Source organism: Chiloscyllium plagiosum, unplaced genomic scaffold, assembly GCF_037043375.1.
Source record: "Chiloscyllium plagiosum isolate Xiang-an unplaced genomic scaffold, Cpla_swu_hap1 HiC_scaffold_1, whole genome shotgun sequence".
Lineage (NCBI taxonomy): Eukaryota > Metazoa > Chordata > Chondrichthyes > Orectolobiformes > Hemiscylliidae > Chiloscyllium > Chiloscyllium plagiosum.
Window position 1 is genome coordinate 94,672,971 of NW_028270139.1, and position 27,908 is coordinate 94,700,878.

At 40.4% G+C, this 27,908-nt stretch overlaps 1 protein-coding gene across 2 annotated transcripts in view; it reads right to left on the reverse strand.

Moving 5' to 3' along the window:
* Positions 1 to 27,908, reverse strand: part of mtrex (Mtr4 exosome RNA helicase) — a 127,246-nt gene that overhangs the window by 29,709 nt on the left and 69,629 nt on the right. For both annotated transcript variants that reach the window (XM_087989071.1, XM_087989076.1), the window contains 7 exons: positions 26,917 to 27,089; positions 25,293 to 25,361; positions 9,481 to 9,609; positions 7,009 to 7,119; positions 6,617 to 6,805; positions 4,438 to 4,601; positions 656 to 761 (listed from right to left, as the gene is read on the reverse strand). In XM_087989071.1, coding sequence (XP_087845197.1) covers positions 656 to 761; positions 4,438 to 4,601; positions 6,617 to 6,805; positions 7,009 to 7,119; positions 9,481 to 9,609; positions 25,293 to 25,361; positions 26,917 to 27,089 — 941 coding nt within the window. The remainder of the gene's footprint in view (positions 1 to 655; positions 762 to 4,437; positions 4,602 to 6,616; positions 6,806 to 7,008; positions 7,120 to 9,480; positions 9,610 to 25,292; positions 25,362 to 26,916; positions 27,090 to 27,908) is intronic.

Below are 27,908 nucleotides of genomic sequence, written 5' to 3' on the forward strand. Positions count from 1 at the left end.
CTAGGAATTCCCTGGCTGTTCTTTGTTTCGCTTGCCCTATAATGGTAGTGTTGTCCCATTCAAATTCATGTCAAATCCGCATCCACGAACATCAACTAGCCACGAAACGACCAGCTATCCTTAGTAGCCATACACGCAGTCGACAAGCAACATGAATTTGACTGGGACAACACTACTATTATAGGGCAAGCGAAACAAAGAACAGCCAGGGAATTTCTAGAAGCTTGGCACTCATCCACAAACTCCATCAACAAACACATTGACCTGGACCCAATATACCGGCCACTACAGCGGACAGCTGAAACTGACAACCGGAAGCGGCAGGGACAGGCCACTATAAATGCCGGAGGAAACACCACAGAAGTGCTTCACAGGAGGCTCCCAAGCACTGAGGATGTCACCGAGACAGGGGACGAAACGTTTGCAACAAAAACTTCCAACTCGGCGAACAGAACCACAACAACAGTTAGGTTGATTCCAATCAAGAACAAGGGAAACCATGACAAATCAAACTGTGGATACCTTTCTGTGTTAAAAAAAAACCTCTTCTTACTCTGATGACAAGATTAAGTTTCTGTATGTACCGGAACAAATGCCAGGATAATCATTTTACAATGCATTTTTCTTAAAGGAGGAATGCAATGAGTGTATTTACCTTCTCCTGAAATACAAAGCAACTCAGTAAGGCTGTAGCCTGCTCAGCTGCCAGATCATTGAAGATCCCATTAAACATCATTTCTGTCAGTAGTAGTTCATCCGCACTACAAGAAAACAAATTATCTGGTTCATACTAATCACACAAAACCTTGATGGTAATTTGTATAATTCATGCTTTATTCCATACTTCTGAAGAATTATGCATAATTATATGTAATAGCATACTCTTGTATAGGAAGTAGTGTTTAACAATTGAAGAACAAGTTGGTAAAGTTCTTAAACAAAACATACAGCTAAGACTTTATAAATAGGAATCCAGAATGCAAAAATATGGATAATGCAAAGATCAATTTAAATCTCTGGATAGGCTTTAGTTTGTATACTGCACATTTTCCCAAACCTTTTCCCGGAGTGACCCTATTTTAATGCAGATGTGAGACCCCAGCGTAATATCTTTGTGATTTGTGTTTGGGATGGGGTGAGATGGAAGTCAGCTAATGACCATATGGGTAATTTTTCACAAATTATTAGTATTTTTGGACATTAATGTTTTAACACCATGATCATTCATACAATCACAATTATTACACTAGTTCATGACTTCAATCTAACAGCGTCTTTATTAATGTAAATGGGCTTGAATTATAAAGATTTTAATGTAGGAGTGTTCTAATTATTGAATGAATAATTCCTGATAATTGAAGGAATAGGGAAGTGATGTAATTGCAAGTGTGTAATCAATTTGATCCTGATTAAATGTTATAGAATGTTGATTATTTTTGCAGTACATCCTGAATCTTAAAGTAATATGAGCAGTGATGTAACACTGTCTTTGTTACTGATGCAATAAATTCTGATTAGTGCAATAGATGGATTAGTAAACTTGCTGACGATATAAAGATCAATTGAGTTATGGATTGTGTACAAGGTTGTTAAAGGGTACAACGGGATATAGATCAGTTGCAGATATGGGTGGAGAAATGGCAGATGGAATTTAATGCAGCTAAGTATAAGGTGCTGCACTTTGGGAGATCAAATGTCAAGAAAAAGCATACAGTTAATGGCAGGATTCTGAACAGCATTGATATCAGAAGATCTTGGAGTTCAAGTCTGTAGCTCCCTGCAAGGAGCCAAGCAAGTAGCTAGGGTGGTAAAGGAGGCATATGGCATGCTTGCCTTTATTGATCAGGGAACTGAGTACAAGAGTCAGGATGTCATGTTGATTAGGCCACACTTATAGTGCTGCATTCAATTGTGATCGCCACATTACAGAAAGGATGTGGAGGCTTAGGAGAGGGTGCTGAAGATGTTTACCTGGATTAGAAAGTATGAGCTATAAGGATAGGCTAGAAAAATCTGGGTTGTTTTTTATTGAGTGGCAAAGGCTGAAGGGAGGAACTTGATAGAAGTCTATAAAATTATGAGAAGAATGGATAGGGTTGACAATTAGAATCTTTTTCCCAGAGTTGAAATGTCAAATTCTGGGGGGGGGGGGGGGGGGCATGCACTTAAGGTTAGAGGGTGAAAGTTCAAAGGAGTCTTTCGGGGCAAGTTTTTTTCTAACACAGAGAGTGGTCGGAGTCTGGAACGCACTGCCAGGATGGTCGTGGATATGCAAGGGGCATTTAACAGCCTTTTAGATAAGCACATGAAGGAATAAGCAAGTATTGGAGGAATATGAACTAATGGCAAGCAGAAGGGAGTAGCTTCATTTGGTGTCATGTCCAGCACAACATCGTGGACCAAAGGGCCATTTCAGTGCTGTACAGTTCTATGTTCTAATCAAAATTACCTTATTTCCCCTGTCTATCCCTTATGTATTCTATGGTTTCAATAAGAGCACTTCGTATTTTTCAAAACTCTAGAGAATACCCTCACCCTAACTCTAGTTTTCTCAAGCTCTCTTTTTAGGATAGCCCTGTTATCCCAGAAATAAGTCTGTTGGATTTAAATTGCCCTCCCTCAATGGCAACAGAATCGTCCGAAACCAAGAGGACTAAATTTGCACACAGTACCCCAGGTACTGTCTAACCAAAGTTCAACATAATTGAAGCAAGACCTCACACTACTTCTGTACTCAAGAGCTCCTCAATAAAGCCCAAAATATTATTAGTCTTTCAAATTGCCTGCTGCACTTGAATGCGATCCTTCAGTGAGTTAATGACAAAGACACCCAGATTCCTTTGTACATGTACACTTTCTAATCTCTTACAATTTAAGAAATATTCTGCAAAATGGTAACCCTATATTTTTCTACATTCTACATAACTTGCCATGTTCTTGCTCACTCATGACGTCTGTGCAAATCTCAGCAAGTCACTTGCAACTCCCTCACACCACACATTCTCACCTAATTTGGCATCATCCATAAACTTAGAAATATTACATGAGATCCCCTCATCCAAATCACTAACGCTGTTAAGAAGAGGACTTAAATTTCAAGATAGCCAAAATTGGTTTACTTTAAGTTTTATGGAAATGCCTGGAATGGTTTCGTTAAAAGAGCTCATTCCAATTTCACAATGCATGTAAATTCCTGTAAACACATGACTGGTGATAATTGGTTGCTTTGCTGCAGACACTTGCTGGGGCTGCTTTTGAATAATGACCCCATTGGAGAAGGTACTAGCTAAACAGGCAGAGAATGAAAGAGCAGGTGGGGGATTGAAGAGAAAAGAGAGAGTATGTTTGCTTGTGTGCTTTGGGATATCTGAAGGAATGAACATTTATACTTCTATGTTACTGAATGCATATGTTAACTAATCACTGCATCTTAATTTAATAAGTTTTTTTGAGAATAAAGCAAAATCCTACTACCGAAAAAGTATTTAATAGATCACCTTGGTAAGTGGGAACTTATTTTGTGTTGCGATCTGAGTAGTTGTGAGATGAGGACAACAATGCAAGGTGACTTAGTGGTTAGCACTGCTGCCTCACAGCGCCACAGACCTGGGTTCAATTCCCACCCCAGGTAACTGTCTGTGTGGAGTTTGCACATTCTCCCCATGTCTGCGTGGGTTTCCTCCGGGTGCTCCGGTTTCCTCCCACAGTCCAAAGATGTGCAGGTTAGGTGAATTGGCCATGCTAAATTGCCTGTAGTGTTAGGTGAAGGGGTAAATGTAGGGAAATGGGTCTGGGTGGGTTGCTCTTCGGAAGGTCGGTGTGGACTTGTTGGGCCGAAGGGCCTGTTTCCACACTGTAAGTAATCTAATCTAATCTATCTAGCCTTGGTCATAACAAGCTATGTTGGAAACTCATGGGCCCATGTACTGATCTTGCGAGCCACAGCCTGCCAACACAAGAAATCCCATTTTCTCTTTGTTAACCAGCTCTTAATCCATGCCAGTATTGTAACTTTTATTGCATTTCTTCAGTTTTGCTAACTGCTCTCCTGTGACATCTAGACAAGTCTTTATTTATAGCACAAGTGATAGTCTAAAACAGCTTCAGCTTTGCACATATACTAAATAAAGTAATGCAAATCTACTGTACACTTAATACAAAAACTGCAATATAAATGCACCAAAAAAGTATGGAAGTGTCATGTTGTAATGGGCACATTTAAAACTCAAATCTTTTCAGCTTGCTTAAGAATGAAGTGTGCTTATAATGGACAGCAATGGTGACCTTGGGAATTATCACATGACTGGAGTTGTGGAGGCCGGGGTGGGGGAGAAGGGAGAGGAGGAGAGAGACCGACAGAGGAGACAATTCAAATTGAAATTTCCAAATGTTTTCATAAAGTGCAGGTAATACAAATTTGTTTCCTTAATGCCTCACCTGCTTATTTCACAAGCAACTCGTCCTTTCATTTCAATTACATCAGATGAAGTAGCAAAGCCTAATCGTCTGATCACTCGTTTACGGCATTTCAGTTCATCCATCTGCAATACTGTTCGAGCTTTCTTCAGCTCTCGCTTTGCTGCTTTGATTTCTCCAGCAATCTACACATACAGATATACAAACATTCAATACATGCAAGTTATGATGTGGCACAATCTAAATTGCATATATCTGAAAACATTAATTCATCTCGAGGTGTCAATACTTTCATTAAATCAAGTTCACAAAGTTATGAAATACATTTTTTAAATCAAAGCTGGACCATGTTACAAACTAATAACTTCAAACAAGTGATGAGCTAAGTAAACACTGGGGAGATGGTGTGGAGAGTTAGAGCAAATAAATGAGGCTTATGGTTGTGTGGAGGACTGCAGCAGTTGAATAACACAAGTGATGATGGTGCAAGGCAACAATGTGATCTTGAGCAAAACATAGAAGAAATAGGTCAAGATAGTTATTCAATTGTTACAACAGATGATTTGGGAAGTATGTAAAAAGTGGCAAAATATGGAAGTTCCATGGTTGGTGAATGACAAGGTGGCATGCCCAAGTTGTCATGCTCACTCTCACTCTCTGAAAGTTGGACTTCAGCTTTGGTAATGAGCCTCAAGATGTATAGATTCTTCCCAAATGCTTTCCCTCCACTTTGGGCATTCTTGGGCCAGAGGTTTATATAAACATAGTAAGTAAATGTAGAGCATTGGGACTTCATTATCTCCACCATTCAAGATGATTGTGGCTGATCATCCAGCTCAGAACCCTGTTACCATTTTCTTGCCAAATCCTTTGATATCTTCACCTTAAAGTGCTGTATCCAACACCTTCATGAAATCATACAGTGTTCTGGCTTCAACTGATTTCTGCAGTCGTGAGGTCGACAGATTCAACACTGCCTCGGAGAAGAAATTTCTATTCATCTCAATTTGAAGTGGCCAACCCTGTATCCTCACACTGTGAACCCTGGTTGTGGACGCCCAGACGATCGTGAAGATCCTTTCTGCATCTATCCCTCATTCTTTTAACTTCCTGTGAATATCGTCGACTGAACCAATCGCTCTTCATACATCATTCGTGCCACCCCAGGAATCAGTCTGGTAAACTTTTGGTGCACACTATTCACAGCCAGAACATCATTCCTTCGGTACAGCAAGCAAAACTGCACACAATACTCCAGGTGTGGTCTCACCAAGGCCTTGCACAGTTGCAGCAAGAAATCCTGTACTCAAATCATCTCACTATGAAGGTCAACAGACCATTTGCTTTCTTTGCTGCTTGCCAGGCCTGCATGCTTACTTTCAGCAACTGGTGTACAATGATACCCAGGTCTCATCTCATTTCTCCCTTTCCCAAATTATTACCATTCAGATATTAACCCACCTGTATTGCTACCAAAGTGGATAACCTTCAAGGAGGAAGTGATAGTCTTCTGGTATTTTCACTATTCATCTGGAGTCCCAGGTAATATTCTGGGGACTCTGGTTCAAATCTCACAATGACAGAACTTGAATTAAAAAAAAATCTTAGATTAAGAGCCTAATGACGACCATGAAACTTTTGCCAATTGTTAGTCAGTGACTCCCTCATCCCATGAATGAATAAAAAAAACTCTTTGAGAACGAGGATGGGGACTCAAGTAGTATAAGGGGGAATCAGGAAGTGACAGAGAAGTTCAATGAATACTTTGTAACAAATGCATTTTTACTCAAAGATTCCATTATTTTTCTTAAAATCAATACTCTCAATTGAACTAAAGTGTATTTTTTTAAAAATAGAGGATTTCTGCATTCCCTGTTCCAAATTCATGTCTTCAGTCTCTAGCATTTTGCTTTTGTTGGTAACACATATTCATTTGATCTAACGTTTCTCCCAACTGTTACTTCGGTTACATTTATCTGTAGTCAGTTTAAAAATATTAGTAAATTACTCATATAAACACTAAGCAATGGCAAAACGATTATATGGACACAATACACTTAAACTTCAATGTTGCCTTGGCACACTAGTATGCCAAAGATTTATACGCACTGCAAAAATATGCATAAACATCATTTCACAGCCACGATAAATTAATCTTGTTTCCTCATCAACAATATATTACACAACATAAGTCACTTACCTGTGCTTTCCTCTCACAAAGTCTGTAAACAGTTTCCAAATTTGAGTCATTATGCATGGAATGTGAATACATTCTGTGCTCAAAAGCCTCAATTTTCTGTATTACTTTCTTCAGTCCTTGATCCTTGATTCCCATGTCATCAATTGGATCAAGTAAAGGTACACCATCAGGAAATCTCTTTTGTACTTCCTAAAACACACAAAAATGTTCAGAATACAGAGTGAGAGGGCTATAAATCTTTGACTAACAATGTATTTCATATAGATTTTTGTTTATTTTTCATTTTTAAATGTGCTGCAATAATTTATAATTCAATAAGGACAGAAAGTGAGGCAATTGGGAGTTGGACTGGAACTAGAGTCCATAAGTCTCAAATGAACAGCATAATATACCTGTATTGATTTCAAAACACTTTGCCTGTTGTCTAGTGGTCTCAGATCTTTTGGAATATAGAGACGTACACTACTAATGGCTGTAATTAAATGAAGCAGGATGGGAACAACCTGTTTAATAAAGAAGTCACAAAAAAAAATTAACATCACATTACAGCCAAGTTAACAGAATACAAACAATGTTCAATTGGCAATGTACGCATTATCAATTATCAACAAGATTTATAGATGCCCTGGAAATCTACATATCCATTCACACCTGTGCAAGAGAACACAGAACAAAATCAGAACAATATCATACAGAAATTGACGTTGCAAGGTAAAATCTGGCACTGAGGCAGTTGTTTTATCCTAATTCGATCCTGTTAACTGGATTACTGAAATATTCCAAAATAGATTGAGCATACAAAGAAATTTGAAAAGTGTTCCTTTTGCATCAATTGAACATCTGTCAATTATTTTTTGCTGTCTCTCGCTAATAACTGAGGTACCCATACATCTGAAGATGCATCAGCAATATCAAATTTGATAAACTAATTAGGTTAAAAACAAAAAAAAAAGCATTAGAAGGAAAAAGCCAAACATATCTTCACATGGGTAAACATATGGGATGTGGAATGAAGGGGTGGAATTAGGAAGAGCACCAAACAGTGAGAATTAGCAAAACTGACTTATATGCTTTCTTGCATTTTCGTGTATTCCTAAACTTGGCACCTGTCGTTTGCTGCTCAATACTTTGCACTCAATTAAGTGGGACAGGACCCATTCAAGCAACAGTTAGCACAGTCCAAGTTGGGAAAACAGATAAACATCTTAATGTGTTTTTGTTCAAAGCTGAGTTTGGAGATTCATATGAATTCATTCGAAGAAAATGGGTGACATGTTGGACATCAAAATGACCCTAAAGAAGATAAACAGTTCAGTAAAAAGGAAAAGCAATACGTAAGAGGGGCAGATGAAAGACAGATACAGAGTGAAAACTTGAGTATTGCAAAGACAGAAATGGTGAAACTATAATAGAACAGAAAATGTAAAAACAAAAGTATATGAAAGACAGAGAAGCAATGTTAAAAAAAATACAGAAAAAAATAAGTAAAGAGTAGCATAAAGGCCTGGAAACAACGCCACAGAAAATCTAATGGTGCTCTGAAAAATCTTTGTGCTTGTCTTTTTAAAATTTACAAATGCCAGGTCTCCTGGAATTCCCAAAGAAATGATTAAACACTGGCCAATGTGATTTGGTCATTTTAATTTTCCCCAGACTGTTCTTTCTATTCTGGATCTAATCTGTGGAAATATTTGTATTTCAGCAGCCAGATTTAAACTAGAAAGACAGACAATTACATATCGTATAGCAGTTACCAATTCACTGCTCTGGTCCTTGGCTCTGACCAGAAAAGCAGGGCTTAACAATTATTCTTATTTGACATGAGAACAGAGTCTTAAATTACTCTTTGAACACTAAGATTGCAATTTATTTCTCTCATCTGCGGTTGTCTCGATAGTGATGATACCCCCACTGTGATGTTTTGCAAATGCAGGATGTGGCTCAGTGACCAAGAATTTACTACAATATGACAGCAAGTCAGGATGACGCAATTTGGAAGGGAAATTTGGAAAGGGATGTCGTTCACGAAATATTGCTATTCTTGGTCTTCTGGTAGTAAAGACTGTAGAGACAAAAGCTATTAAATAAAGCTTTTTGGAGTTTCTGCAGCACATCCTACAGACAATATGCGTTGCAGCTACAGCATCAGTGAATACCAAATGTGGGAACAAAAGCAGCAATAAAGAGAATGTTCATACATGATAACTCAGGATCTCACATATTCTTTAGATGTCCTCTGCATCTGGTTGATGCATGGCTCATTATTTGGAATTGCAAATGGTGCTGATCGTGGTAGAACCATCAGCAAACAACCCCATTCCCAATTTAAATACAGGGCAAAGGTCAGTGATGAAGAATTTGAAGATAGCTGGGCAGAAAATGCTTTGTCGAGCAATACTTCTGAAACATCTTTCCAACATGAGGCCTGAAAGCTGTCAGAACCCCTCAGTAATAAAGGGTAGGGTAGGTGCCAGTTAGAGAGGGAGTCCAGATGTTATAACTTGGCCAAGTTCATGGCCTCAAAATTTCAATTCAGGGCCGCACTTGTGGTCCCAAATCTCAGTTTGGGAAGCCGCCCTCTTGAGGAAGACATAGCCATTTCCTCAGGCTATAATGATTGGTCTGATAGTTGCAGCAAACTTTGTTTGCTTTGGCAAGCAAACGGGGAGAAGTGTGATGTTGAAGACACAAAAAAATGCATGTTTAAAAAATAAGCATGTTCCTGATACAGCATCATCAACTGGAGTTAAATATCTGTCATCAGGGTTTTAGTTCTGGATACATTTAAGACCAATTCCAAAACAATTAAATGGCAGTATTAATGTTTTTTTTAATTGCATTGAAATTAACTATAATCCACAAACCTGCATCTCTCCTTTCTCCCCTGGTTTAGCTGGTTTAGCTGCTCCTGATGCTGCAAGTTTTACGCTGTCTTTATTGCAAAGCAATAATACCTCCACCACATATAAGGGGTCCAGTTCTCCAGTGTTAGGCTGTGAATATCAACAAGGATGAAAAACTGTAACCAGAGTTCTAATATTTTTGAGTATCTTTTTGAAATCATACATGTTTTATTACTGACAGCCTGCAAATTCAAGAAAAATTAAACACCTGAATAAAATAAATTTTTTAATAAACAGGCATGCAATATAAATGCTTGTAAACTCAAGATGTTAACATGTATAGCTTTATGACTTCGCTATTTAATTAATATCATAAAAACGCTTGCAAACTTAATTTTAAAATAGCTACCTAGATTTAAAAAGATTTAGCGAGGAGTAGGGATGAAAGAAAATGTTCCAAATGGGAACAGTGACAATGGTGATCAAATGTCTTGTGATCTGTATTGTATATTCAATTTTTAAATTAATGTTGGGAATTGTACTTGCAATATGTTAATTACAGTTAAGACCAAATATGATAGCATTCTAAAAGATCAACAGCACGTCAACACTCTATATCAAGTGATGATTGATGTATTTGAAATTTGGTTACTGTAATGTAATGCAGAAAACAAATTATCTGGACAATTCGAATACTAGTCCAGTTTTAATATCACTATGCCATCACCTATTCCTACTGATCCTTTTTAGCCTGCTCCACCATTTGAAAAGGTCATGACTGACATTTTTGCTCCATTTCAATTTTTCAAATGATCCCCATGTTTTTTAATTGCTCTGGAACCCAAAAATCTAATTGCGGTCTTGAGTATACTCAGTCTGCACTGGCTTCAGGTTAAGAACTTCATATTCTGGGTCCCACAATTTAGAAAGAACAACCAAAGTTTGTGCGAAGATTTGTAGCTCGGGTGCTCGTTGCTGTGGTTCTGTTCGCCGAGCTGGAAGTTTTTGTTGCAAACGTTTCGTCCCCTGGCTAGGCGACATCATCAGTGCTTGGGAGCCTCCTGCGAAGCGTTTCTTTGATGTGTCCTCCGGTGTTTATAGTGGTCTGTCCCTGCCGCTTCCGGTTGTCAGTTTCAGCTGTCCGCTGTAGTGGTTGGTATATTGGGTCCAGATCGATGTGTTTGTTGATGGAGTTTGTGGATGAATGCCTTGCCTCTAGGAATTCCCTGGCTGTTCTCTGTCTGGCTTTCCCTATGATAGTAGTGTTGTCCCAGTCAAATCCATGTTGCTTGTTGTCTGCGTGTGTGGCTACTAAGGATAGCTGATCGTGTCGTTTTGTGGCTAGTTGATGTTCATGTATGCGGATTGTTAGCTGTCTTCCTGTTTGTCCTATATAGTGTTTTGTGCAGTCCTTGCATGGTATTTTGTACACTACATTAGTTTTGCTCATGTTGGGTATCGCATACATGAACATCAACTAGCCACGAAACGACACGACCAGCTATCCTTAGTAGCCACACACGCAGACAACAAGCAACATGAATTCGACTGGGACAACACTACTATCATAGGGCAAGCCAGACAGAGAACAGCCAGGGAATTCCTAGAGGCATGGCATTCATCCACAAACTCCATCAACAAACACATCGACCTGGACCCAATATACCAACCACTACAGCGGACAGCTGAAACTGACAACCGGAAGCAGCAGGGACAGACCACTATAAACACCGGAGGAAACATCAAAGAAGCGCTTCGCAGGAGGCTCCCAAGCACTGATGATGTCGCCGAGCCAGGGGACGAAACATTTGCAACAAAAACTTCCAGCTCGGCGAACAGAACCACAGCAACAACCTAATATGCATCCCTGAATCAACATCACAAAAACAGACCATCACATATCCCATTGCTACTCAGACATAGGAATTGTATTAATGTTACAGTCTGTAACATTCTCAATCACATTCAATACCTTCCTGATCTTGGTGCACATGATCAGATCCAGAAGGACTTCAACCTTTATAAGCAGCAAACAGTTGAGTTGATGTGTTGTCCATGTACAAATTAGGGGCAGAAGTAGGCCATTCAGTCCTTCAATCCTGCTCCACTATTCAATACATCGTGGTTGATCTGTTTTTGTTTCAAACTCCACATTGTGCCAATCCTGATAATCTTCAATTCTATTTCCTAACAAGAAGGTAACTCCACTCCATCATCTTCTAAGACAAAATATTTGAAAACTGCACAATCACATGGCAGAAAAGAATTTTCATGATTCCTGTCCTATACTGGTGACAAGTAAGTTTAAAACGGTGTCCCTCAGTTCTCAACTCATCCATGAGGAAACATCCTTTGCAGATCCACCTTGTCAAGGCCATTGACGATCTTTTACATTAATCAAGCTGCCTCTCATTTTTCTCAACTCTAGTGAAAACAAGACCTGGACAATAATCAGGTTTGGGCTGAAAACTGGCAAGTAACATTCATGCCATGCAAATGGTAGGTAATAAACATCTCCAACAAGAGACAAATTAACCACTCCCCATGACATTCAATGACGTTACCAACACTGAATCCCCATAATCAAGATCCTTACGGTAACCATTGACCAGATACTGAACTGTACGAACAAGGTAAATGCAGTGGCTACTAAAACAAGGTCAGAAGCTCAGAATCCTGCAGCGAGAAGCAACCTCCTCAAAACCCCAGACCCTGTCCAGCATCTATCGGGTACAAGTCAGGAGCGTGATGGAATACTCCCCAGTTGCCTGATGAGTGCAGCTCTAACAACAATCCAGAAGCTTTAGATGATTCAGGGCAAACTAGCCCTGGATCCACACACATTCATTCCCTCCATCTCCAGTGCTCAGAAACAGCAATGTATATGATCTGTAACATGCACTGCAGAAACTGACCAAAATTCCTTGTGACACCTTCCAAACCTGTGACCACTTTTACCATGAAGAACAAAAGCACCAGATACATCAAAACACCACAAATTGTAAGGTCCCCTCCCAAGACACTAACCACTCAAACTTGGAAATATATCATTCCTTCAGTATTGAGTCTCAAAATCCTGGACTTCCCTCCTGAACAATATTGTAGGTCTGGATTAACCGTATCTGGACTACAGTATAGAAGGCTTATGAAAAATACAACTAAGTGGACATCCTATAAAGATAAGACTTGGTTTAGCCCCAATTACTTCTCTCATTTAGCCATCCATCTCTAGTCATTCACTACAAGACTTGTATATAAAAATGAACCACTTAAGTCATGTACTGGAAGAGGCACAGAGTGTCCAGAAAACTGTAATCTCGTATGGTCTTCAGCATAAGATAGAAGAAATAACAATCAAAACAGTGATAACTACATGCTTGCACTACTCAGAACAAAAAGAGAGAATATGGCACAGTTTGTGCTGTTTTGGGAATTCTAGAAGAAGTTTGCAGCCCAAATTGTTACCCTTATCAATTTATATTCAAGTACTCATAAACGCTATCCTTGTCAGGGTAAATTGAGTACGATATATTTGAAGTTACATTTCCATTGTTACAGGAATATGATTCCTATGCCAGGGAATGCATTCACATTTATTAAACACATGCCTTATTATGGAAAGTGTGAGACAAAATCTACAAACGTTTTTGCTAATTCTACATCATAAGAGAATGTGTGACAAGGAAATGAGTCACAATTAAGTAATATTACCCCAAATTCAACAATATTTTCTGCCACAAAGTGCTCATTTCTGTACTGAAATTTTCTAGTGAAGAAGATCTTTTGCTCCTAAGTGGTTCATCTGTCTTTTGTAGCTGGTAAATCAATTTGTCTAATTAATATTAATAATTAGAAGTATCTAATATATCCCATTGTATGCATCACTGGGATATTTTCATTCTTGCAGCTACCACCCATCAATCATGTGTATTGTCATGATGTGGGGTGATATCTTTTGCTGTGCTCAATAGTATCCCCATTGCTTATATTGGCTTATTTCCCCACGCTGGATTGATGTTAATAGTAACACCTTTCAACTGATCCCACTTACCAAGTGATCAGAAATATAAGCAGCAATTGCAACAAGAATAGATTCTCTAACTTCTTAGTAACAAATTTTTCTTTGAGATACTGTTGGTGGAAGTATAAGTTGTTCACATGAAAAAAATGCTCTTTAAAAAAAAAAATTGGAGTGAACATAAATGTATCTGGTCATTGCAAAAATAAAATTAGAACATAACCAAGCCATTCCTTAGATACTGCATTTCTATTTGTACAATGTTTACTTAAATAATGATCAGAACGAAAAATGGCAACATAAATGGCAAGTCATCACGTAGTTGTCACTGATTAATGAATTCAGGGAGAAGTTGTTCTTCAATAGAAAGTAAAAATGTTATCATTGCTGGCTGTTATCTAGGCCTGATACCCTACTATGAACATTGTTGCATAAATAATTTGACATGTAGTTTCCTTTCTTTTCCAAGGTCTACTATTGCCCGACGTGTTACTATTAAGAAAGCAGACAGAATGTAAACACGGTTAGAGTGGTGCTGGACAGGCACAGCAAGTCAGGCAGCTGGGAAAATTGACATTTAGGGCAAAAGCCCTTCATCACGAATGAGGTTGGGAGCCTTGGGAGTGGAGAGATAAAGTGGAAAGTGGGGGGGTGCTAAGAGAAGGTGGCTGAGAGTGCAATAGGTGGATGGAGGTGGGGGTGAAGGTTATAGGTCGGAGAGGAGGGTGGAGCAGGTCATGAGCTGGAAGGTTGGAACTGGGGTAAGGTGAGGGGGGGGGGGGTAGAGGGGAAAATGAGGAAACTGGTGAAGTCCACATTGATGCCATGGGGTTGGAGGGTCCAGAGGTGGAAGATGAGGCGTTGTTCCTCCAGATGTCGGATGATTTGGGAGTGGTGATGGAGGAGGCCCAGGACTTGCATGTCCTTGGCAGAGTGGGAGGGAGCGTTGAAACATTCAGCCATGGGGTGGTGGGATTGATTGGTGTGGGTGTCCTGGAGATGTTCTCTGAAGCGCTTTGCAAGAAGGCGTCCGGTCTCCCCAATGTAGAGGAGACCACATCGGGAGCAACGGATACAACAAACGACACGTGGAAGTGCAGGTGAAACTTTGATGGATGGGGAAGGTGCAGGTAATCTGATTAGCAAATTTACAGATGACACTAAGATTGGTGGAGCAGCAGATAGTGAAGGGAAATGACAGTGAATACAGCCGAATATAGATAGATTGGAGAGTTGGGCAGAAAAATGGCAGATGGAGTTCAATCCATGAAAATACGAGGTCATACATTTTGGAAGATCCAATTCAACAGCAAACTATACAGTAAATGGAAAAGTCCTGGGGAAAATTGATGTACAGAGAGATTTGTGTGTTCAGGTCCACTGTACCCTGAAGGTGGCAACACAGGTCAATAGAATGGTCAAGGCGGCATACGGCATGCTTTCCTTCATCGAATGGGGTATTGGGTACAAGAGTTGGCAGGTCATGTTACAGTTGTATAAGACTTTGGTTCGGCCACGTTTGGAATACCGTGTACAGTTCTGGTCGCCACATTCCTAAAAGGATGTGGATGTTTTGAAGAGGTTGTAAAGGAAGTTCACCAGGATGTTGCCCTGGTATAGAGGACACGAGCTATGAAGAGAAGTTGAGTAGATGAGGATTATTTTAATTAGGCAGACAGAGGTTGAGGAGGGGATCTGGTTGAGATCTACAAACTCATGAGAGGTATAGACAGGGTGGATAGCAAGAAGCCTTTTCCCCCCCCAGAGTGCAGAACTCAATTACTAGAGGTCACGAGTTCAAAGTAAGAGGCGAAAAGTTTAAGGGAGATATGCGTGGAAAGTTCTTCATGCAGAGGGTGGTGGGGGCCTGGAATGCATTGCCAGCAGAGGTGGTAGGGGCAGGAACGATAGTGCCATTTAAGATTTAACCAGACAGATACATGAATGGACAGGGAGCACAGGGATACAGATCCTTAGAAAATAGGTTTAGATAGAGGATCTGGATCGGCACAGGCTTGGAGAACCAAAGGGCATGTTCCTGTGCTATAATTTTCTTTGTTCTTTTAAAGCCATCTAAGAGACCCATAGAAGTAAGAGATAATCGGAGCGGCATTTTTTTTATATAAGGAATAGCATTATGGCTGTACTTAGGGAGGATATTCCTGGGAATACATAGAGGGAAATTATTTGTGTGGAACTGAGATATAAGAAAGGGATGATCACCTTATTGGGATTGCATGACAGAGCCCCCCCATGCCCAATTGTTAGCAGAAAATTGAGAAACAAATTTCTAAGGACAGTTCAGCTGTAAGAATAATAGGGTGGTTATGGCAGGGGATTTTAACTTTCCAAACATAAACTGGGACTGCCTTAGTGTTAAGGGTTTAGATGGAGAGGAATTTGTTAAGTGTGTACAACAAAGTTTTCTGATTCAGTATGTTGATGTACCGACTAGAGGTGTAAAACTTGACTTACTCTTGGGAAATAAAGTAGGGCAAGTAACTGAGGTGTCAGTGAGGGAGCACTTTGGGGCCAGTGACCATAATTCAATTAGTTTTAAAATAGTTATTCGAAAAGCATAGACCGGATCCAAAAAGTTGAAGTTCTAAATTGGAGGATGCCAATTTTGATGGTATTAGGCAAGAACTTTCAAAACTAAACTGGGGACAGATGTCTGCAGGTAAACGGACAGCTGGAAAATGGGAAACCTTCAAAAATGTGATAACTAGAGTCCAGAGACAGTATATTCCTGTTAGGGTGGAAGGCAAGAGAAATTGAGGTTTTGGTCAAGAAAAAGAAGGAAGCATATGTCAAGTATAGACAGCAGAGCTCGACTGAATCCTTAGAAGAGTATAAAGGCAGTTTACTTGTGAGGGAAATCAGGACGGTAAAAAGGGTTGAGGAGAATCCAAAGGGATTCTGTAATTATATTAAGGACAAAAGGTTAACTAAAGAGAGAACAACAAGGGATCAGCAAGGCAGCCTATGCGTGGAACCACAGGAGATGGGGGAAGATACCAAGCGAGTATTTTGTATCAATGTTTACTAAGGAAAAGGATATGAAAGATATAGAATGTGGAGAACTAGATGGTGATATCTTGAAAAATGTCCATATTACAGAGGAGGAAGTGCTGGATGTCTTGAAACGCATAAAAGTGGATAAATCCCCAGGACCTGATCAGGTGTACCCTAGAACTCTGTGGGAAGCTAGAGAAGTGATTGCTGGACCCATTGCTGAGATATTTGTATCATTGATAGTCACAGGTGAGGTGCCGGAAGACTGGAGGTTGGCTAACATGGTGCCAGTATTTAAGAAAGGTGGTAAGGAAAAGCCAGGGAACTACAGACCGGTGAGCGTGACATCAAGCTATTGGAGGGAATCCTGAAGGACAGGATTTACATGTATTTGGAAAGGCAAGTACCAATTAGGGATAGTCAACATGGCTTGACGCGTGGGATATCATGTCTCATTAACTTGATTGAGTTTTTTGAACAAGCAGCAAAGAGGATTGATGAGGTCAGAGTGGTGGACATGATCTATATGGAATTCAGTAAGGCCTTCAACAAGATTCCTCATGGTAGACTGGTTAGCAAGGTTAGATCCCAGAATAGAGAGAACCAGCCGTTTCAATACAGAACTGGCTCGAAGATAGAAGACAGAGGTGGTGATGGAGGATTCCCTTTCAGACTGGAGGCATGTGACCAGTGGAGTGTCACAAGGATCGGTGCTGAGTTCACTGCTTTTCGTCATTTATATAAATGACTTGCATGTGAACATAGGAGGTATAGTTAGTAAATTTGCAGATGACACCAAAATTGGAGGAGTAGTCGACAGAGACGAAGGTTACCTCAGAGCACAACGGGATCTTGATCAGATGGGCCAATGGGCTGAGGAGCGGCAGATGGTGTTTAATTTAGATAAATGCGAGGTGTTGTATTTTGTAAAGGCAAATCAGAGCAGGACTTTAGACACTTAATGGTAAGGTCCTGGCAAGTGTTGCTGAACAAAGAGACCTTAGAGTGCAGGTTCACAGTTTTTTGAAAGTTGAGTTGCAGGTGAATAGGATAATGAAGAAGGTGTTTGGTATGCTTTCCTTTATTGGTCATAGTGTTGAGTACAGAAGTTGGGAGGTCATGTTGTGGATGTACAGGACATTGCTTATGCCACTTTGGAATTCTGTGCGCAAGTCTGGTCCCCTTCCTATTGGAAGGACGTTGTGAAACTTGAAAAGGTTCAGAAAATATTTACAAGGATGTTGCGAGGGTTGGAGAATTTGAGCTATAGGGAGAGGCTGAATAGGCTGGAGCTGTTTTCCCTGGAGCATTGGAGGCTGAGGAGTGACCTTATACAGATTATAAAATCATGAGGGGCATGAATAGGGTAAACAGACAAGGTCTTTCCCTGGGATGGGGAGGCCGAGACTAGAGGGCACAGGTTTAGGGTGAGAGGGGAAAATTTAAAGAGGGACCTACGGGGCAACATTTTCACGCAGAAGGTGATGCATGTATGGAATGAGCTGCCAGAGGAATTGGTGGAGGCTGGTACAATTACAACATTTAAAAGGCACCTGAAAGGGTATATGAATAGGAAGGATTTGGAGGGAATGGGCCAAGTGTTGGCCATTGGGACTGGATTAGATTAGGATATCTGGTCAGCGTGGATGAGTTGGACCGATAGGTCTGTTTCATTGCTGTACAACTCAAGAATTTGTCATTCTGATGAAGAATCATTGCATTCAAAACATTAACTCTGCTTTCTCTCCACAAATCTTCTTAAAACTTGCTAGCTGCCATACCTGCTAAGTTTCTCCAGCAGCATTCAAGAATTTGGGTGTTGAGACATTTCGTCTTGGATGACGAGCTTCATCTCCCTGCTTGGAGTTTACTTGATAAGAAACACATACCAGAAACATTTTCTATTTATGGAATTCCTTACTCTGTGTACTGCGATATAAGTAATCATTAAAAAAAAAACCATTGCAATTTGGACTTATTAAAGATGCTTTTTAAAAAAAAATTCTCAGGATATGGTCACAGATTGCAAGATTATTGTTTGTTGTCCAGCCCCAGTTCCTTCACAAAGTTTAGTGAGCCTTCCTCTTGAATTTCTGCAGTCCCTATGCGGGTGGTGCTCCCACAGAATGACAATTAGAAGGAGAATTTGAATAGACATCCAGCAATGAAAAGGAACAATGATATACATTCAAATGAAGATAGCCTGCAGTTTGGAGCAATGGCGTGATGAGCATTTGGACATGTTGAGTTACAGTGCATCATTGGTGAAGGGAATGGATACCAAATTAACCATCATGGGAACCAATCAAGCAGTCTCCTCTTTTCTGACTTGCACCACACTTCGTTAGCTATTGCAGCTGCACTTACTCAATGGTGTAAGATGTCTTATCTTTGCCCTAAGTGTTCTCAGCAACGGACAGGGGGTAAGTCTACTTGGTTATGGTTACCCCAGTTATGTTTCTGATCTGTTTGCTAGTTTACAAATTCAAAGGAGGAATATTCCCATGAAATATTCAATCCAATCCAATGAACTGCAGTGCACTACCTCTTGCTAACCATAATAAATTAAATTTCTAGTTGTAGTCTGAAATATTTGATCCGGCAAATAATTATTGTCTTGGTACTCAAATAAATTACAAGCTTACAATAGCTCTCCCTACTACTTTTAAAGGGTACCTCATTGCGAGAAGGGTTAATTAATTTGCTATCTTAGTTTCTTTTGTGTGTAAAGACAAATTTCAATACACAAGGATTGTGCAATTGCCTGTGGGAACGGATCTTTATGCAAGCAATGAGAATAACAATTTTCGTCTCAATACTGTCAGAATATCTCCACCTCCTGCAAACTATCACTTTAATTCAAAACAATGCCTAAAAGTCTTTGCAAAACAGCTTCATTATAAGTGCCCAAGGAAAACATTAACAAGGAAAAGGCAATTAAGAGGGCAACTCCAAGGTTTAGTTGAAGTGTTTTTAAAAGAGTGTTCAAGAAAGAGATAAGGTTACAACTCAATATTCCAAAGATTGTATACTTGACATTGACAAAGCCATTAATAACATGAAAGAAGGGAGCAGATAAAGACAGTATCAGAAGAATGCACATTTGCGGGTGTGGATGGTAGTGTCAGACAAGAATATTTGAGGACAGTAGATAATACTGAGGCTGCGGAGTGAGTTACTCACTAAAACTAAAATCGTAAATTTGTATGGTTTGAATGAAGGCCAGAATGATAAAGATGATTTGTGACCAGGACTTAGTATCATGTCACAGAGTTAGAGTTATATAGCACGGAAACAGATCTTACGGTCCAACTCGTCCACACTGACCAGATATTCTGACCTAATCTAGTTCCATTTGCCAGCATTTGGCCCACGTCCCTTTAAACCCTTCCTAATCATGTGCCCATTCAGATGCCTTTTGAGTGTTGTAATTGTAACCACCTCCACCATCTCTTCTTGCAGCTCATTTCATACATGCACCACTCTCTGCATGAACAAGTTGTCTCTCTTGCTGCTTCTAAATCTTTCCCCTCTCACCTTAACCCTATTCCCTCTAGTTTTGTACTTCCCTACCCTGGTAAAAAGACCTTGGCTATTTACTCTATCCATGCCCCTCATGATTTTATAAACCTCTGATAGGTAACCCTCTGACACTCCAAGGAAAAAGAAACGTCCACCCTATTCAGTCTCTCCCTATAGCTCAAATCCTCCAATCCCAGCAACGTCCTTGAAAATCTTTCCTGAGCCCGTTTAAGTTTAACAAAGTCTTTCCTATGGCAGATCAGTAGAACTTTAGAGGAGTTGAAAGTTACAGACAGTAATAACAGTTTCAGTGGCAGATGGGTTGAGGTAAGATAAACGGAGAACACAAGAGAAAGTGAGGACTGCAGATGCTGCAGAAATCAGAGTCGAAAAGTGTGGAGCTGGAAAAGCACAGTAGGTCAGGCAGTATTCAAGAAGCAGGAGAGTCAAGTATAAGCCCTTCATCAGGAATATGAACTTACTGATGTGCAAGTACACAAGAGTTTGTGATGGAGAAGATATGAAATCAAAAACTCAGTTTTAACTCAAATAAAATAGTAGTGGTGTAAGTAATCTAAAGGAATAGCTGGGGAGGTGACATGATTGGCTATAGGAGCAAAGATGATATTTCTTATCTTCTGGTTCAGCTGGAGGAATTTGCAAATCAACATATCTGTCAAGCAATGTAACATTAGAGAATCAACAGAGATATCAACAAAAGTGGGGGAGTATCATTATACAAATGAAAGTATTGAATGACATTATAAGGAACATCACATAAATGTGGAAGAGGAAGAGCCAAAGGACGGATCTTTATCACACTTCAAACAAGAAACATCAGAGTAATCTCATTTTGTTCTCCTAAACCATTTTGGTTGGAGAATTCCTTTTCAAATGCACTAATAATCAGACTCCTCATTCACATTAGAATGTTATAATAATACTCAAAATATCCAATTTTTAAAAAATAAAATATGGTATTCATTCATAAATGCCACTGAGATAGGTGTGATCATTGCTCACTGTAGAATCTAACTTGGGCACAAGCACGAGAGAAGGAAGGAGAAACTAGGGTCCAGAACAGGGAGAAAGTAAGCAACCAGAGTATGCTGTCTGAGGAGACTACTCTAAAAACAAATTTATTTTAAAGTCAATCACAGAACAAACCATTTCCAAAGGCCAAATCAGCATGCGCATGCACACATCTGGGAGAGAAGGAATGAGAGAGAGTGAGTTAGATTATGGGGGTGATACTAGAATCTGAAGAATGAAAGTGGTCTAATTCCTACTTGTCGAAGATTGTGGTGGTGGAAAAGCACAGCCAGTCAGGCGGCATCCAAGAAGCAGAAGAATTGATGTTTTGGGAATAAGCCCTTCATCAGGAATTAAATTTAAGATATAGGCTGTTTGAAATAAATTGTTGTTTCTTCAAAATTTACAAAAATCTACTGCAAAGACAGCTGCTGAATGTCAGAGAGAGAGAGAGAGAGAGAGAAAGGGGTGATGAGCTGCCTTCTTGACTTGCTGCAATGCATTTGTTATAAGTACACCCACAATGCTGCTTGTCACACTTCAATGATTTTTGACTCAGCAATGGGGACGAAACAGTGATATATTTCCAATCAGGACGTTCAATGCCTTGCAGAGGAACTGAAACAACTTAGCATACAATTTCAGTTGCTGATTTCACCACAACTATCCGTTAGGAGTGAACAAATCTTCATCAGGTCTGTAGTGTCATTTCCCAGAACAAGACAATTGTATGACTATGGACTATGCTTTGGCTGAGGACCTGTAACAGTGCATTATCCCCTTCAAATGTACTTTCTTTGAGTGTGCATGATTCTGTGAACAAGTGTGGCACCTTCAGATTTCAAGTTGAGCACATAAATAAACAATCCTCATAAACCCTTAAAAATCTTGCTGCCACATCTCTCTCCCTCTCTTTCACACACACACACACAAAAACGTTTCTCTCTGAAGCTTAAATTAGTATAAAACAGGAACAGTCCTGTCTCACCTTGTCCAGAACAAACTCATGAATGTCCCACTGCAATCATACAGCCAAATAAACACTTCTGATTTATAACCAATGCAGTAGTCATAGTCATAGAGATAAAAACAATGACTGCAGATGCTGGAAACCAGATTCTGGATTAGTGGTGCTGGAAAAGCACAATAGTTCAGGCAGCATCCAGGGAGCTTCGAAATCGACATTTCGGGCAAAAGCCCTTCATCAGGAATAAAGGCAGAGAGCCTGAAGCGTGGAGAGATAAGCTAGAGGAGGGTGGGGGTGGGGAGAAAGTAGCATAGAGTACAACGGGTGAGTGGGGGAGGGAATGAAGGTGATAGGTCAGGGAAGAGAGGGTGGAGTGGATAGGTGAAAAAGGAGATAGGCAGGTAGGACAAGTCCGGACAAGTCATGGGGACAGTGCTGAGCTGGAAGCTTGGAACTAGGGTGAGGCGGGGAAGGGGAAATGAGGAAACTGTTGAAGTCAACATTGATGCCCTGGGGTTGAAGTGTTCCGAGACGGAAGATGAGGTGTTCTTCTTCCAGGCGTCTGGTGGTGAGGGAGCGGCGGTCAAGGAGGCCCAGGACCTCCATGTCCTCGGCAGAGTGGGAGGGGGAGTTGAAATGTTGGGCCACGGGGCGGTGTGGTTGATTGGTGCAGGTGTCCTGGAGATGTTCCCTAAAGCGCTCTCCTTCTTTAGAGACCGCAATTTCCCTTCCCATGTGGTTAAAGATGCCCTCCAACGCATCTCGTCCACATCCCACACCTCCGCCCTCAGACCCCACACCTCCAACCGTAACAAGGACAGTACACCCCTGGTACTCACCTTCCACCCTACCAACCTTCGCATAAACCAAATCATCCGCCGACATTTCCGCCACCTCCAAACAGACCCCACCACCAGGGATATATTTCCCTCCCCACCCCTCTCCGCCTTCCGCAAAGACCGTTCCCTCCGTGACTACCTGGTCAGGTCCACACCCCCCTACAACCCACCCTCCCATCCTGGCACTTTCCCCTGCCACCGCAGGAACTGTAAAACCTGCGCCCACACCTCCCCCCTCACCTCTATCCAAGGCCCTAAAGGAACCTTCCACATCCATCAAAGTTTTACTTGCACATCCACTAATATTATTTATGGTATCCGTTGCTCCCGATGCGGTCTCCTCTACATTGGGGAGACTGGGCGCCTCCTAGCAGAGCGCTTTAGGGAACATCTCCGGGACACCCGCGCCAATCAACCACACCGCCCCGTGGCCCAACATTTCAACTCCCCCTCCCACTCTGCCGAGGACATGGAGGTCCTGGGCCTCCTTCATCGCCGCTCTCTCACTACCAGATGCCTGGAGGAAGAACGCCTCATCTTCCTCCTCGGAACACTTCAACCCCAGGGCATCAATGTGGACTTCAACAGTTTCCTCATTTCCCCTTCCCCACCTCACCCTAGTTCCAAACTTCCAGCTCAGCACTGTCCCCATGACTTGTCCGGACTTGTCCTACCTGCCTATCTCCTTTTCCACCTATCCACTCCACCCTCTCCTCCCTGACCTATCACCTTCATCCTCTCCCCCGCTCACCCATTGTACTCTATGCTACTTTCTCCCCACCCCCACCCTCCTCTAGTTTATCTCTCCACGTTTCAGGCTCTCTGCCTTTATTCCTGATGATGGGCTTTTGCCCGAAACGTCGATTTCAAAGCTCCTTGGATGCTGCCTGAACTGCCATAGTCATAGAGATGTACAGCTTGGATACAGACCCTTCGGTCCTTGCAGGAGTAAATTTTTAAAAAACTTGGTGGCATTGGTGAATTAAAAACTTTTGAGCTATCCGACCAGATTATCTGTTTTAGAGTTAAATATTGGCCAAGACAACAGGAAACTCTTACATATATAAATAATTTCATGGGTCTTTCATACCCATCTGAAAGGTTAGGTGACGCTTTTGTTTCATAAGATGGCGCCTCTAAGTGGAAGGGCCAATATTTCTGAGAAATGGTTCAGGAGAAGCCTTTATTAGGCACACAAAGAAAAATCAGAGGGGTGGAAAGATATACTTCATAATGCTTCAAATGACAGGCATTTCTGGCAGTCAAACCGGTTCGTTTCAAATTTTGTCCTGCAGCTTTAAGCACATGTATCCTTTTTGTTGATAACCATAAACGTTTTTATCAGTTCAGTTACTAGTGGTGTACCTCAATGATCTGTTTTGGGTCCACTGCTATTTGTCATTTTTATAAACGTCCTGGATGAGGATGTAGAAGAATGGGCTAGTAAATTTGCGGATGACACTAAGGTCGGTGGAATTGTGGATAGTGCCGAAGGATGTTGCAGGTTACAGAAGGACATAGATAATCTGCAGAGCTGGACTGAGAAGTGGCAAATGGAGTTTCATGTGGAAAAGTGTGAGGTGATTCACCTTGGAAGGAGCAACAGGAATAAAGAGTGCTGGGCTAATGGAAGATTCTTGGTAATATAGCTGAGCAGAGAGATTTCAGTTTCTGCGTACATAGACTCCTAAAAGTCCACCCAGGTTAATAGGGTTGTTCAGGCGACATACAGTGTGTTAGCTTTTATTGCTAGAGGGATTGAGTTTCAAAGTCACAAGGTCATGTTGCAACTGTACAAAACTCTGGTGCGTCCACATTTGGACTATTGCGTACAGTTCTGATCACCGCATTACAGTAAGGATGTGGAAGCTTTGGAAAGGGTTCAGAGGCGATTTACTAGGATGCTGCCTGGTATGGAGGGAAGGTCTTATGAGGAAAGGCTGAGGGACTGGAGGCTATTTTCATTAGAGATAAGTTTGAGAGGTGACTTAATTGAGACATATAAGATAATCAGAGGGTTAGATATGGGGACAATGAGAGCCTTTTTCCTCAGATGGTGATAGCTAGCACGAGGGGACATAGCTTTAAATTGAGGGGTGATAGATATAGAACAGATGTCAGAGGTAGCTTCTTCACTCAAAAAGTAGTAGGGGCATGGTATGCCCTGCCTGCAACAGTTGTAGACACAACAACTTGAAGGACATTTAAATGGTCATTGGATAAACATATGGATGAAATGGAATTGTGTAGGATGAGAGGCTTCAGACTGGTTCCACAGGTCAGTGTGACATTGTAGGCTGAAGGGCTTGTACTGCATCGTAATGTTCGATGTATCTTGCATTTTTGGAGCAATACATGTGTTCTAATAAACAGTGCTTCCAACAAATAAACTGCCATCCTAGTATCATGTCATTTGTATATAATTAATCCAACTGTTTACCTTCACATTAGATTTCTTATTGAAATTTATGACAACTCCCCAACCAAAGTCATCGTCATCATTTTTCACCTGAAAGACAAAAGATCTTCAGTTTACCTAAAATGCTGCATTTCAAGGTATATAGCAAACAGATCATGTTGTACATTATGAGCAACACACAAAAGAGACTGAAAAAGACAATTACAGTCAATTTTTCTACTCCTCTGAATATGAATAAACCCACTGTTAGAATATGAGCAATAGTTTCATGAATCAGACATTCCAAGGTTCCTGGCATCGTCTGAGCCAGAAGGAAGTGGCATGTGATTAAAGTTCCTACTTTTAACCTTTGTTTATTGCTTTCATAAAGTTCAGTGTGCAATGCCACATCCAATGAACCCTCTTGCTTTAAACCTTTGATGAACAGCTTTAAAAGCAATTTGTTTTGAGGTGCTAAAAATGGATTTGACAATCCAAGTGAACTAGATTCTCATCTTGGTAACTTGAAGTGAAAATCCTGTTACAAAGAATATTATACTTCTTTTTCATGACCAGGTTTGAGGAGCAGTTTGTTCCTGTTGAAAGGGCAAACAGTAAAGAAGCGTAAAATGTTCACCAGCAAAAAGGTTCAACAAGACAATTCGGATGATAAAAGCGTATGTTTTTAAATATTTCTCCCTCAGCTTGTCATTTTAAATTCTCTTGCTTTCACCTGCACGGTAGGAATGATATTGCATTTAAAATCAATTGGAGGTCCAATAACATTCAAGAAGCTTGACAGCACTCAAGAATGATGCAGTCTACCTAATGGACAATGATACACCATCAATCTATACATTTCATCCACCAATGGCACAATATGTATGCAGAGTGTACCACTGAACAAGATGCATTGCAGCAGTTCATATGGTTACACCTTCCAAACTCATGACCTCTACCAATTAGAAAAGTTCTGGAACTCCCTATTTTTCAACATTTGGAAATATCTTTAACACACAAACTTCTGCGATTCCAGAATGCAGACCTCAAACACTGTCACTAGGTAACAAATGCCCATGGCTACCAAATCCAATGAACAAATAAGCATATTTTAAGAAGTTTGACATGGTAATTTTGATTTTATACAAACTTACATTTAAGGTCAGCACACAACTAGACTGCACTGTACATACTCAAGTGTCAATTCATACCCATTAAATAAGGGAATAAGAAAAAAAATTGATATGGGTTTGGGTAACAGCAGGATTGAATAAGAATTTTTAAAATTTATTTTTCCATAGGAAATAGGCATCACTAGCAAGGCTAGCATTTGTTGCTCATCCCAAGTGCAACTGAACTGAGTGGTTTGCTTAGTCTTACTATTATTGAAACTAGCTTTAATTTAACTTATAACTAGTTACAATGGTGAACCCATGTTCCAAATCAACCTGGATCGCTGAATTACTAGCCCAGTGACATGACCACTGTTAGCGTCCCCCTAAACAGTAAAAAGTAACAAAGATTAAAAGACTGCCTTGTTTTTAACTTCCATGAGCGATGGGATGTAGCATGCATCATTGTTCCGTGCAGAAATTTAAAGCAATAGAAACAATGATAAATGTATTGCATACTCCAGTGGAACCAAATAATGATGATATAAGTATACCTTAACAAGTCTGCCTGGCTGTAGAAATGGCAAGCAGTATTTTGGTTTGTGTATATACTCCTCAATTTCTTTACCCAGTTTAGCCAGCTGCTGCCTTATTTTGTAGTAAGTAACGACATTTTCTTCATTGGGAATTTCAATTTCATTGTATTGGCCTTCCAATATCTTGACTTCTGCAAATACAAAATACATTGAGTTGTACAACGTGACATATTATTTACAGATTTCTCTTTGTTAGTAGATGAGCACTGCTCACAAAGTTAACATTAATTGTGCATCCTGAACTATCTCAAGAAGGTGGTGGAGAATCACTGAAGGTGGGGTTCGTGCATCCACAGTGCTGATCAGAATGGATTTCCAGGATTTTGCCCCATTGTCAATGAAGGAATGATGACAGAGTTGCAAGTGAGTATGCTTTCTGACTTTTGAGGGAAATGTATAGGTTTGCTTGTACACCCATGCATCCACTGCTTTTTTCTCGATGGTAGAGATTGTGTATTCAAAGATGCCAACATACAAAAGATGTTTTAATGAGTTGCATCAGCTATCTTGTTGATGGCACACAGCAGAGGGAACAAGTGTTTAAAAATGTTGATGGGGGACTAACAAGATAGAAATCTTCACCCTTTTATGGTTTTTAACGTTTTGAGTACTGTTGGACAGCTTTCATCTATGCAAGTGCGGTGAATTACATTAATCTCCTGATTAGTGTGTTGTAGGTGACGTTGGTTGGTAAATTATGTGCTATGGAATTTCCAGTCTTTAACTTGGTCTTCTTGCCATGAAACTTGTATGGCTGATCTAGTTCAGCTTTTGGTCAATAGTGCTCTACACTCATTGGAGTTTAGAAGAAAGAGGGGTAAAATGTTTGAGACATGAAGGATCCTGAGGAGACTTGATAGAATGAATACCTGGGATGACATTTCTTTATGTATGGTGGCCACGGTCAAAGGACACATGCTTTTAAGATGGAGAAGAAGATACGTCTTTCT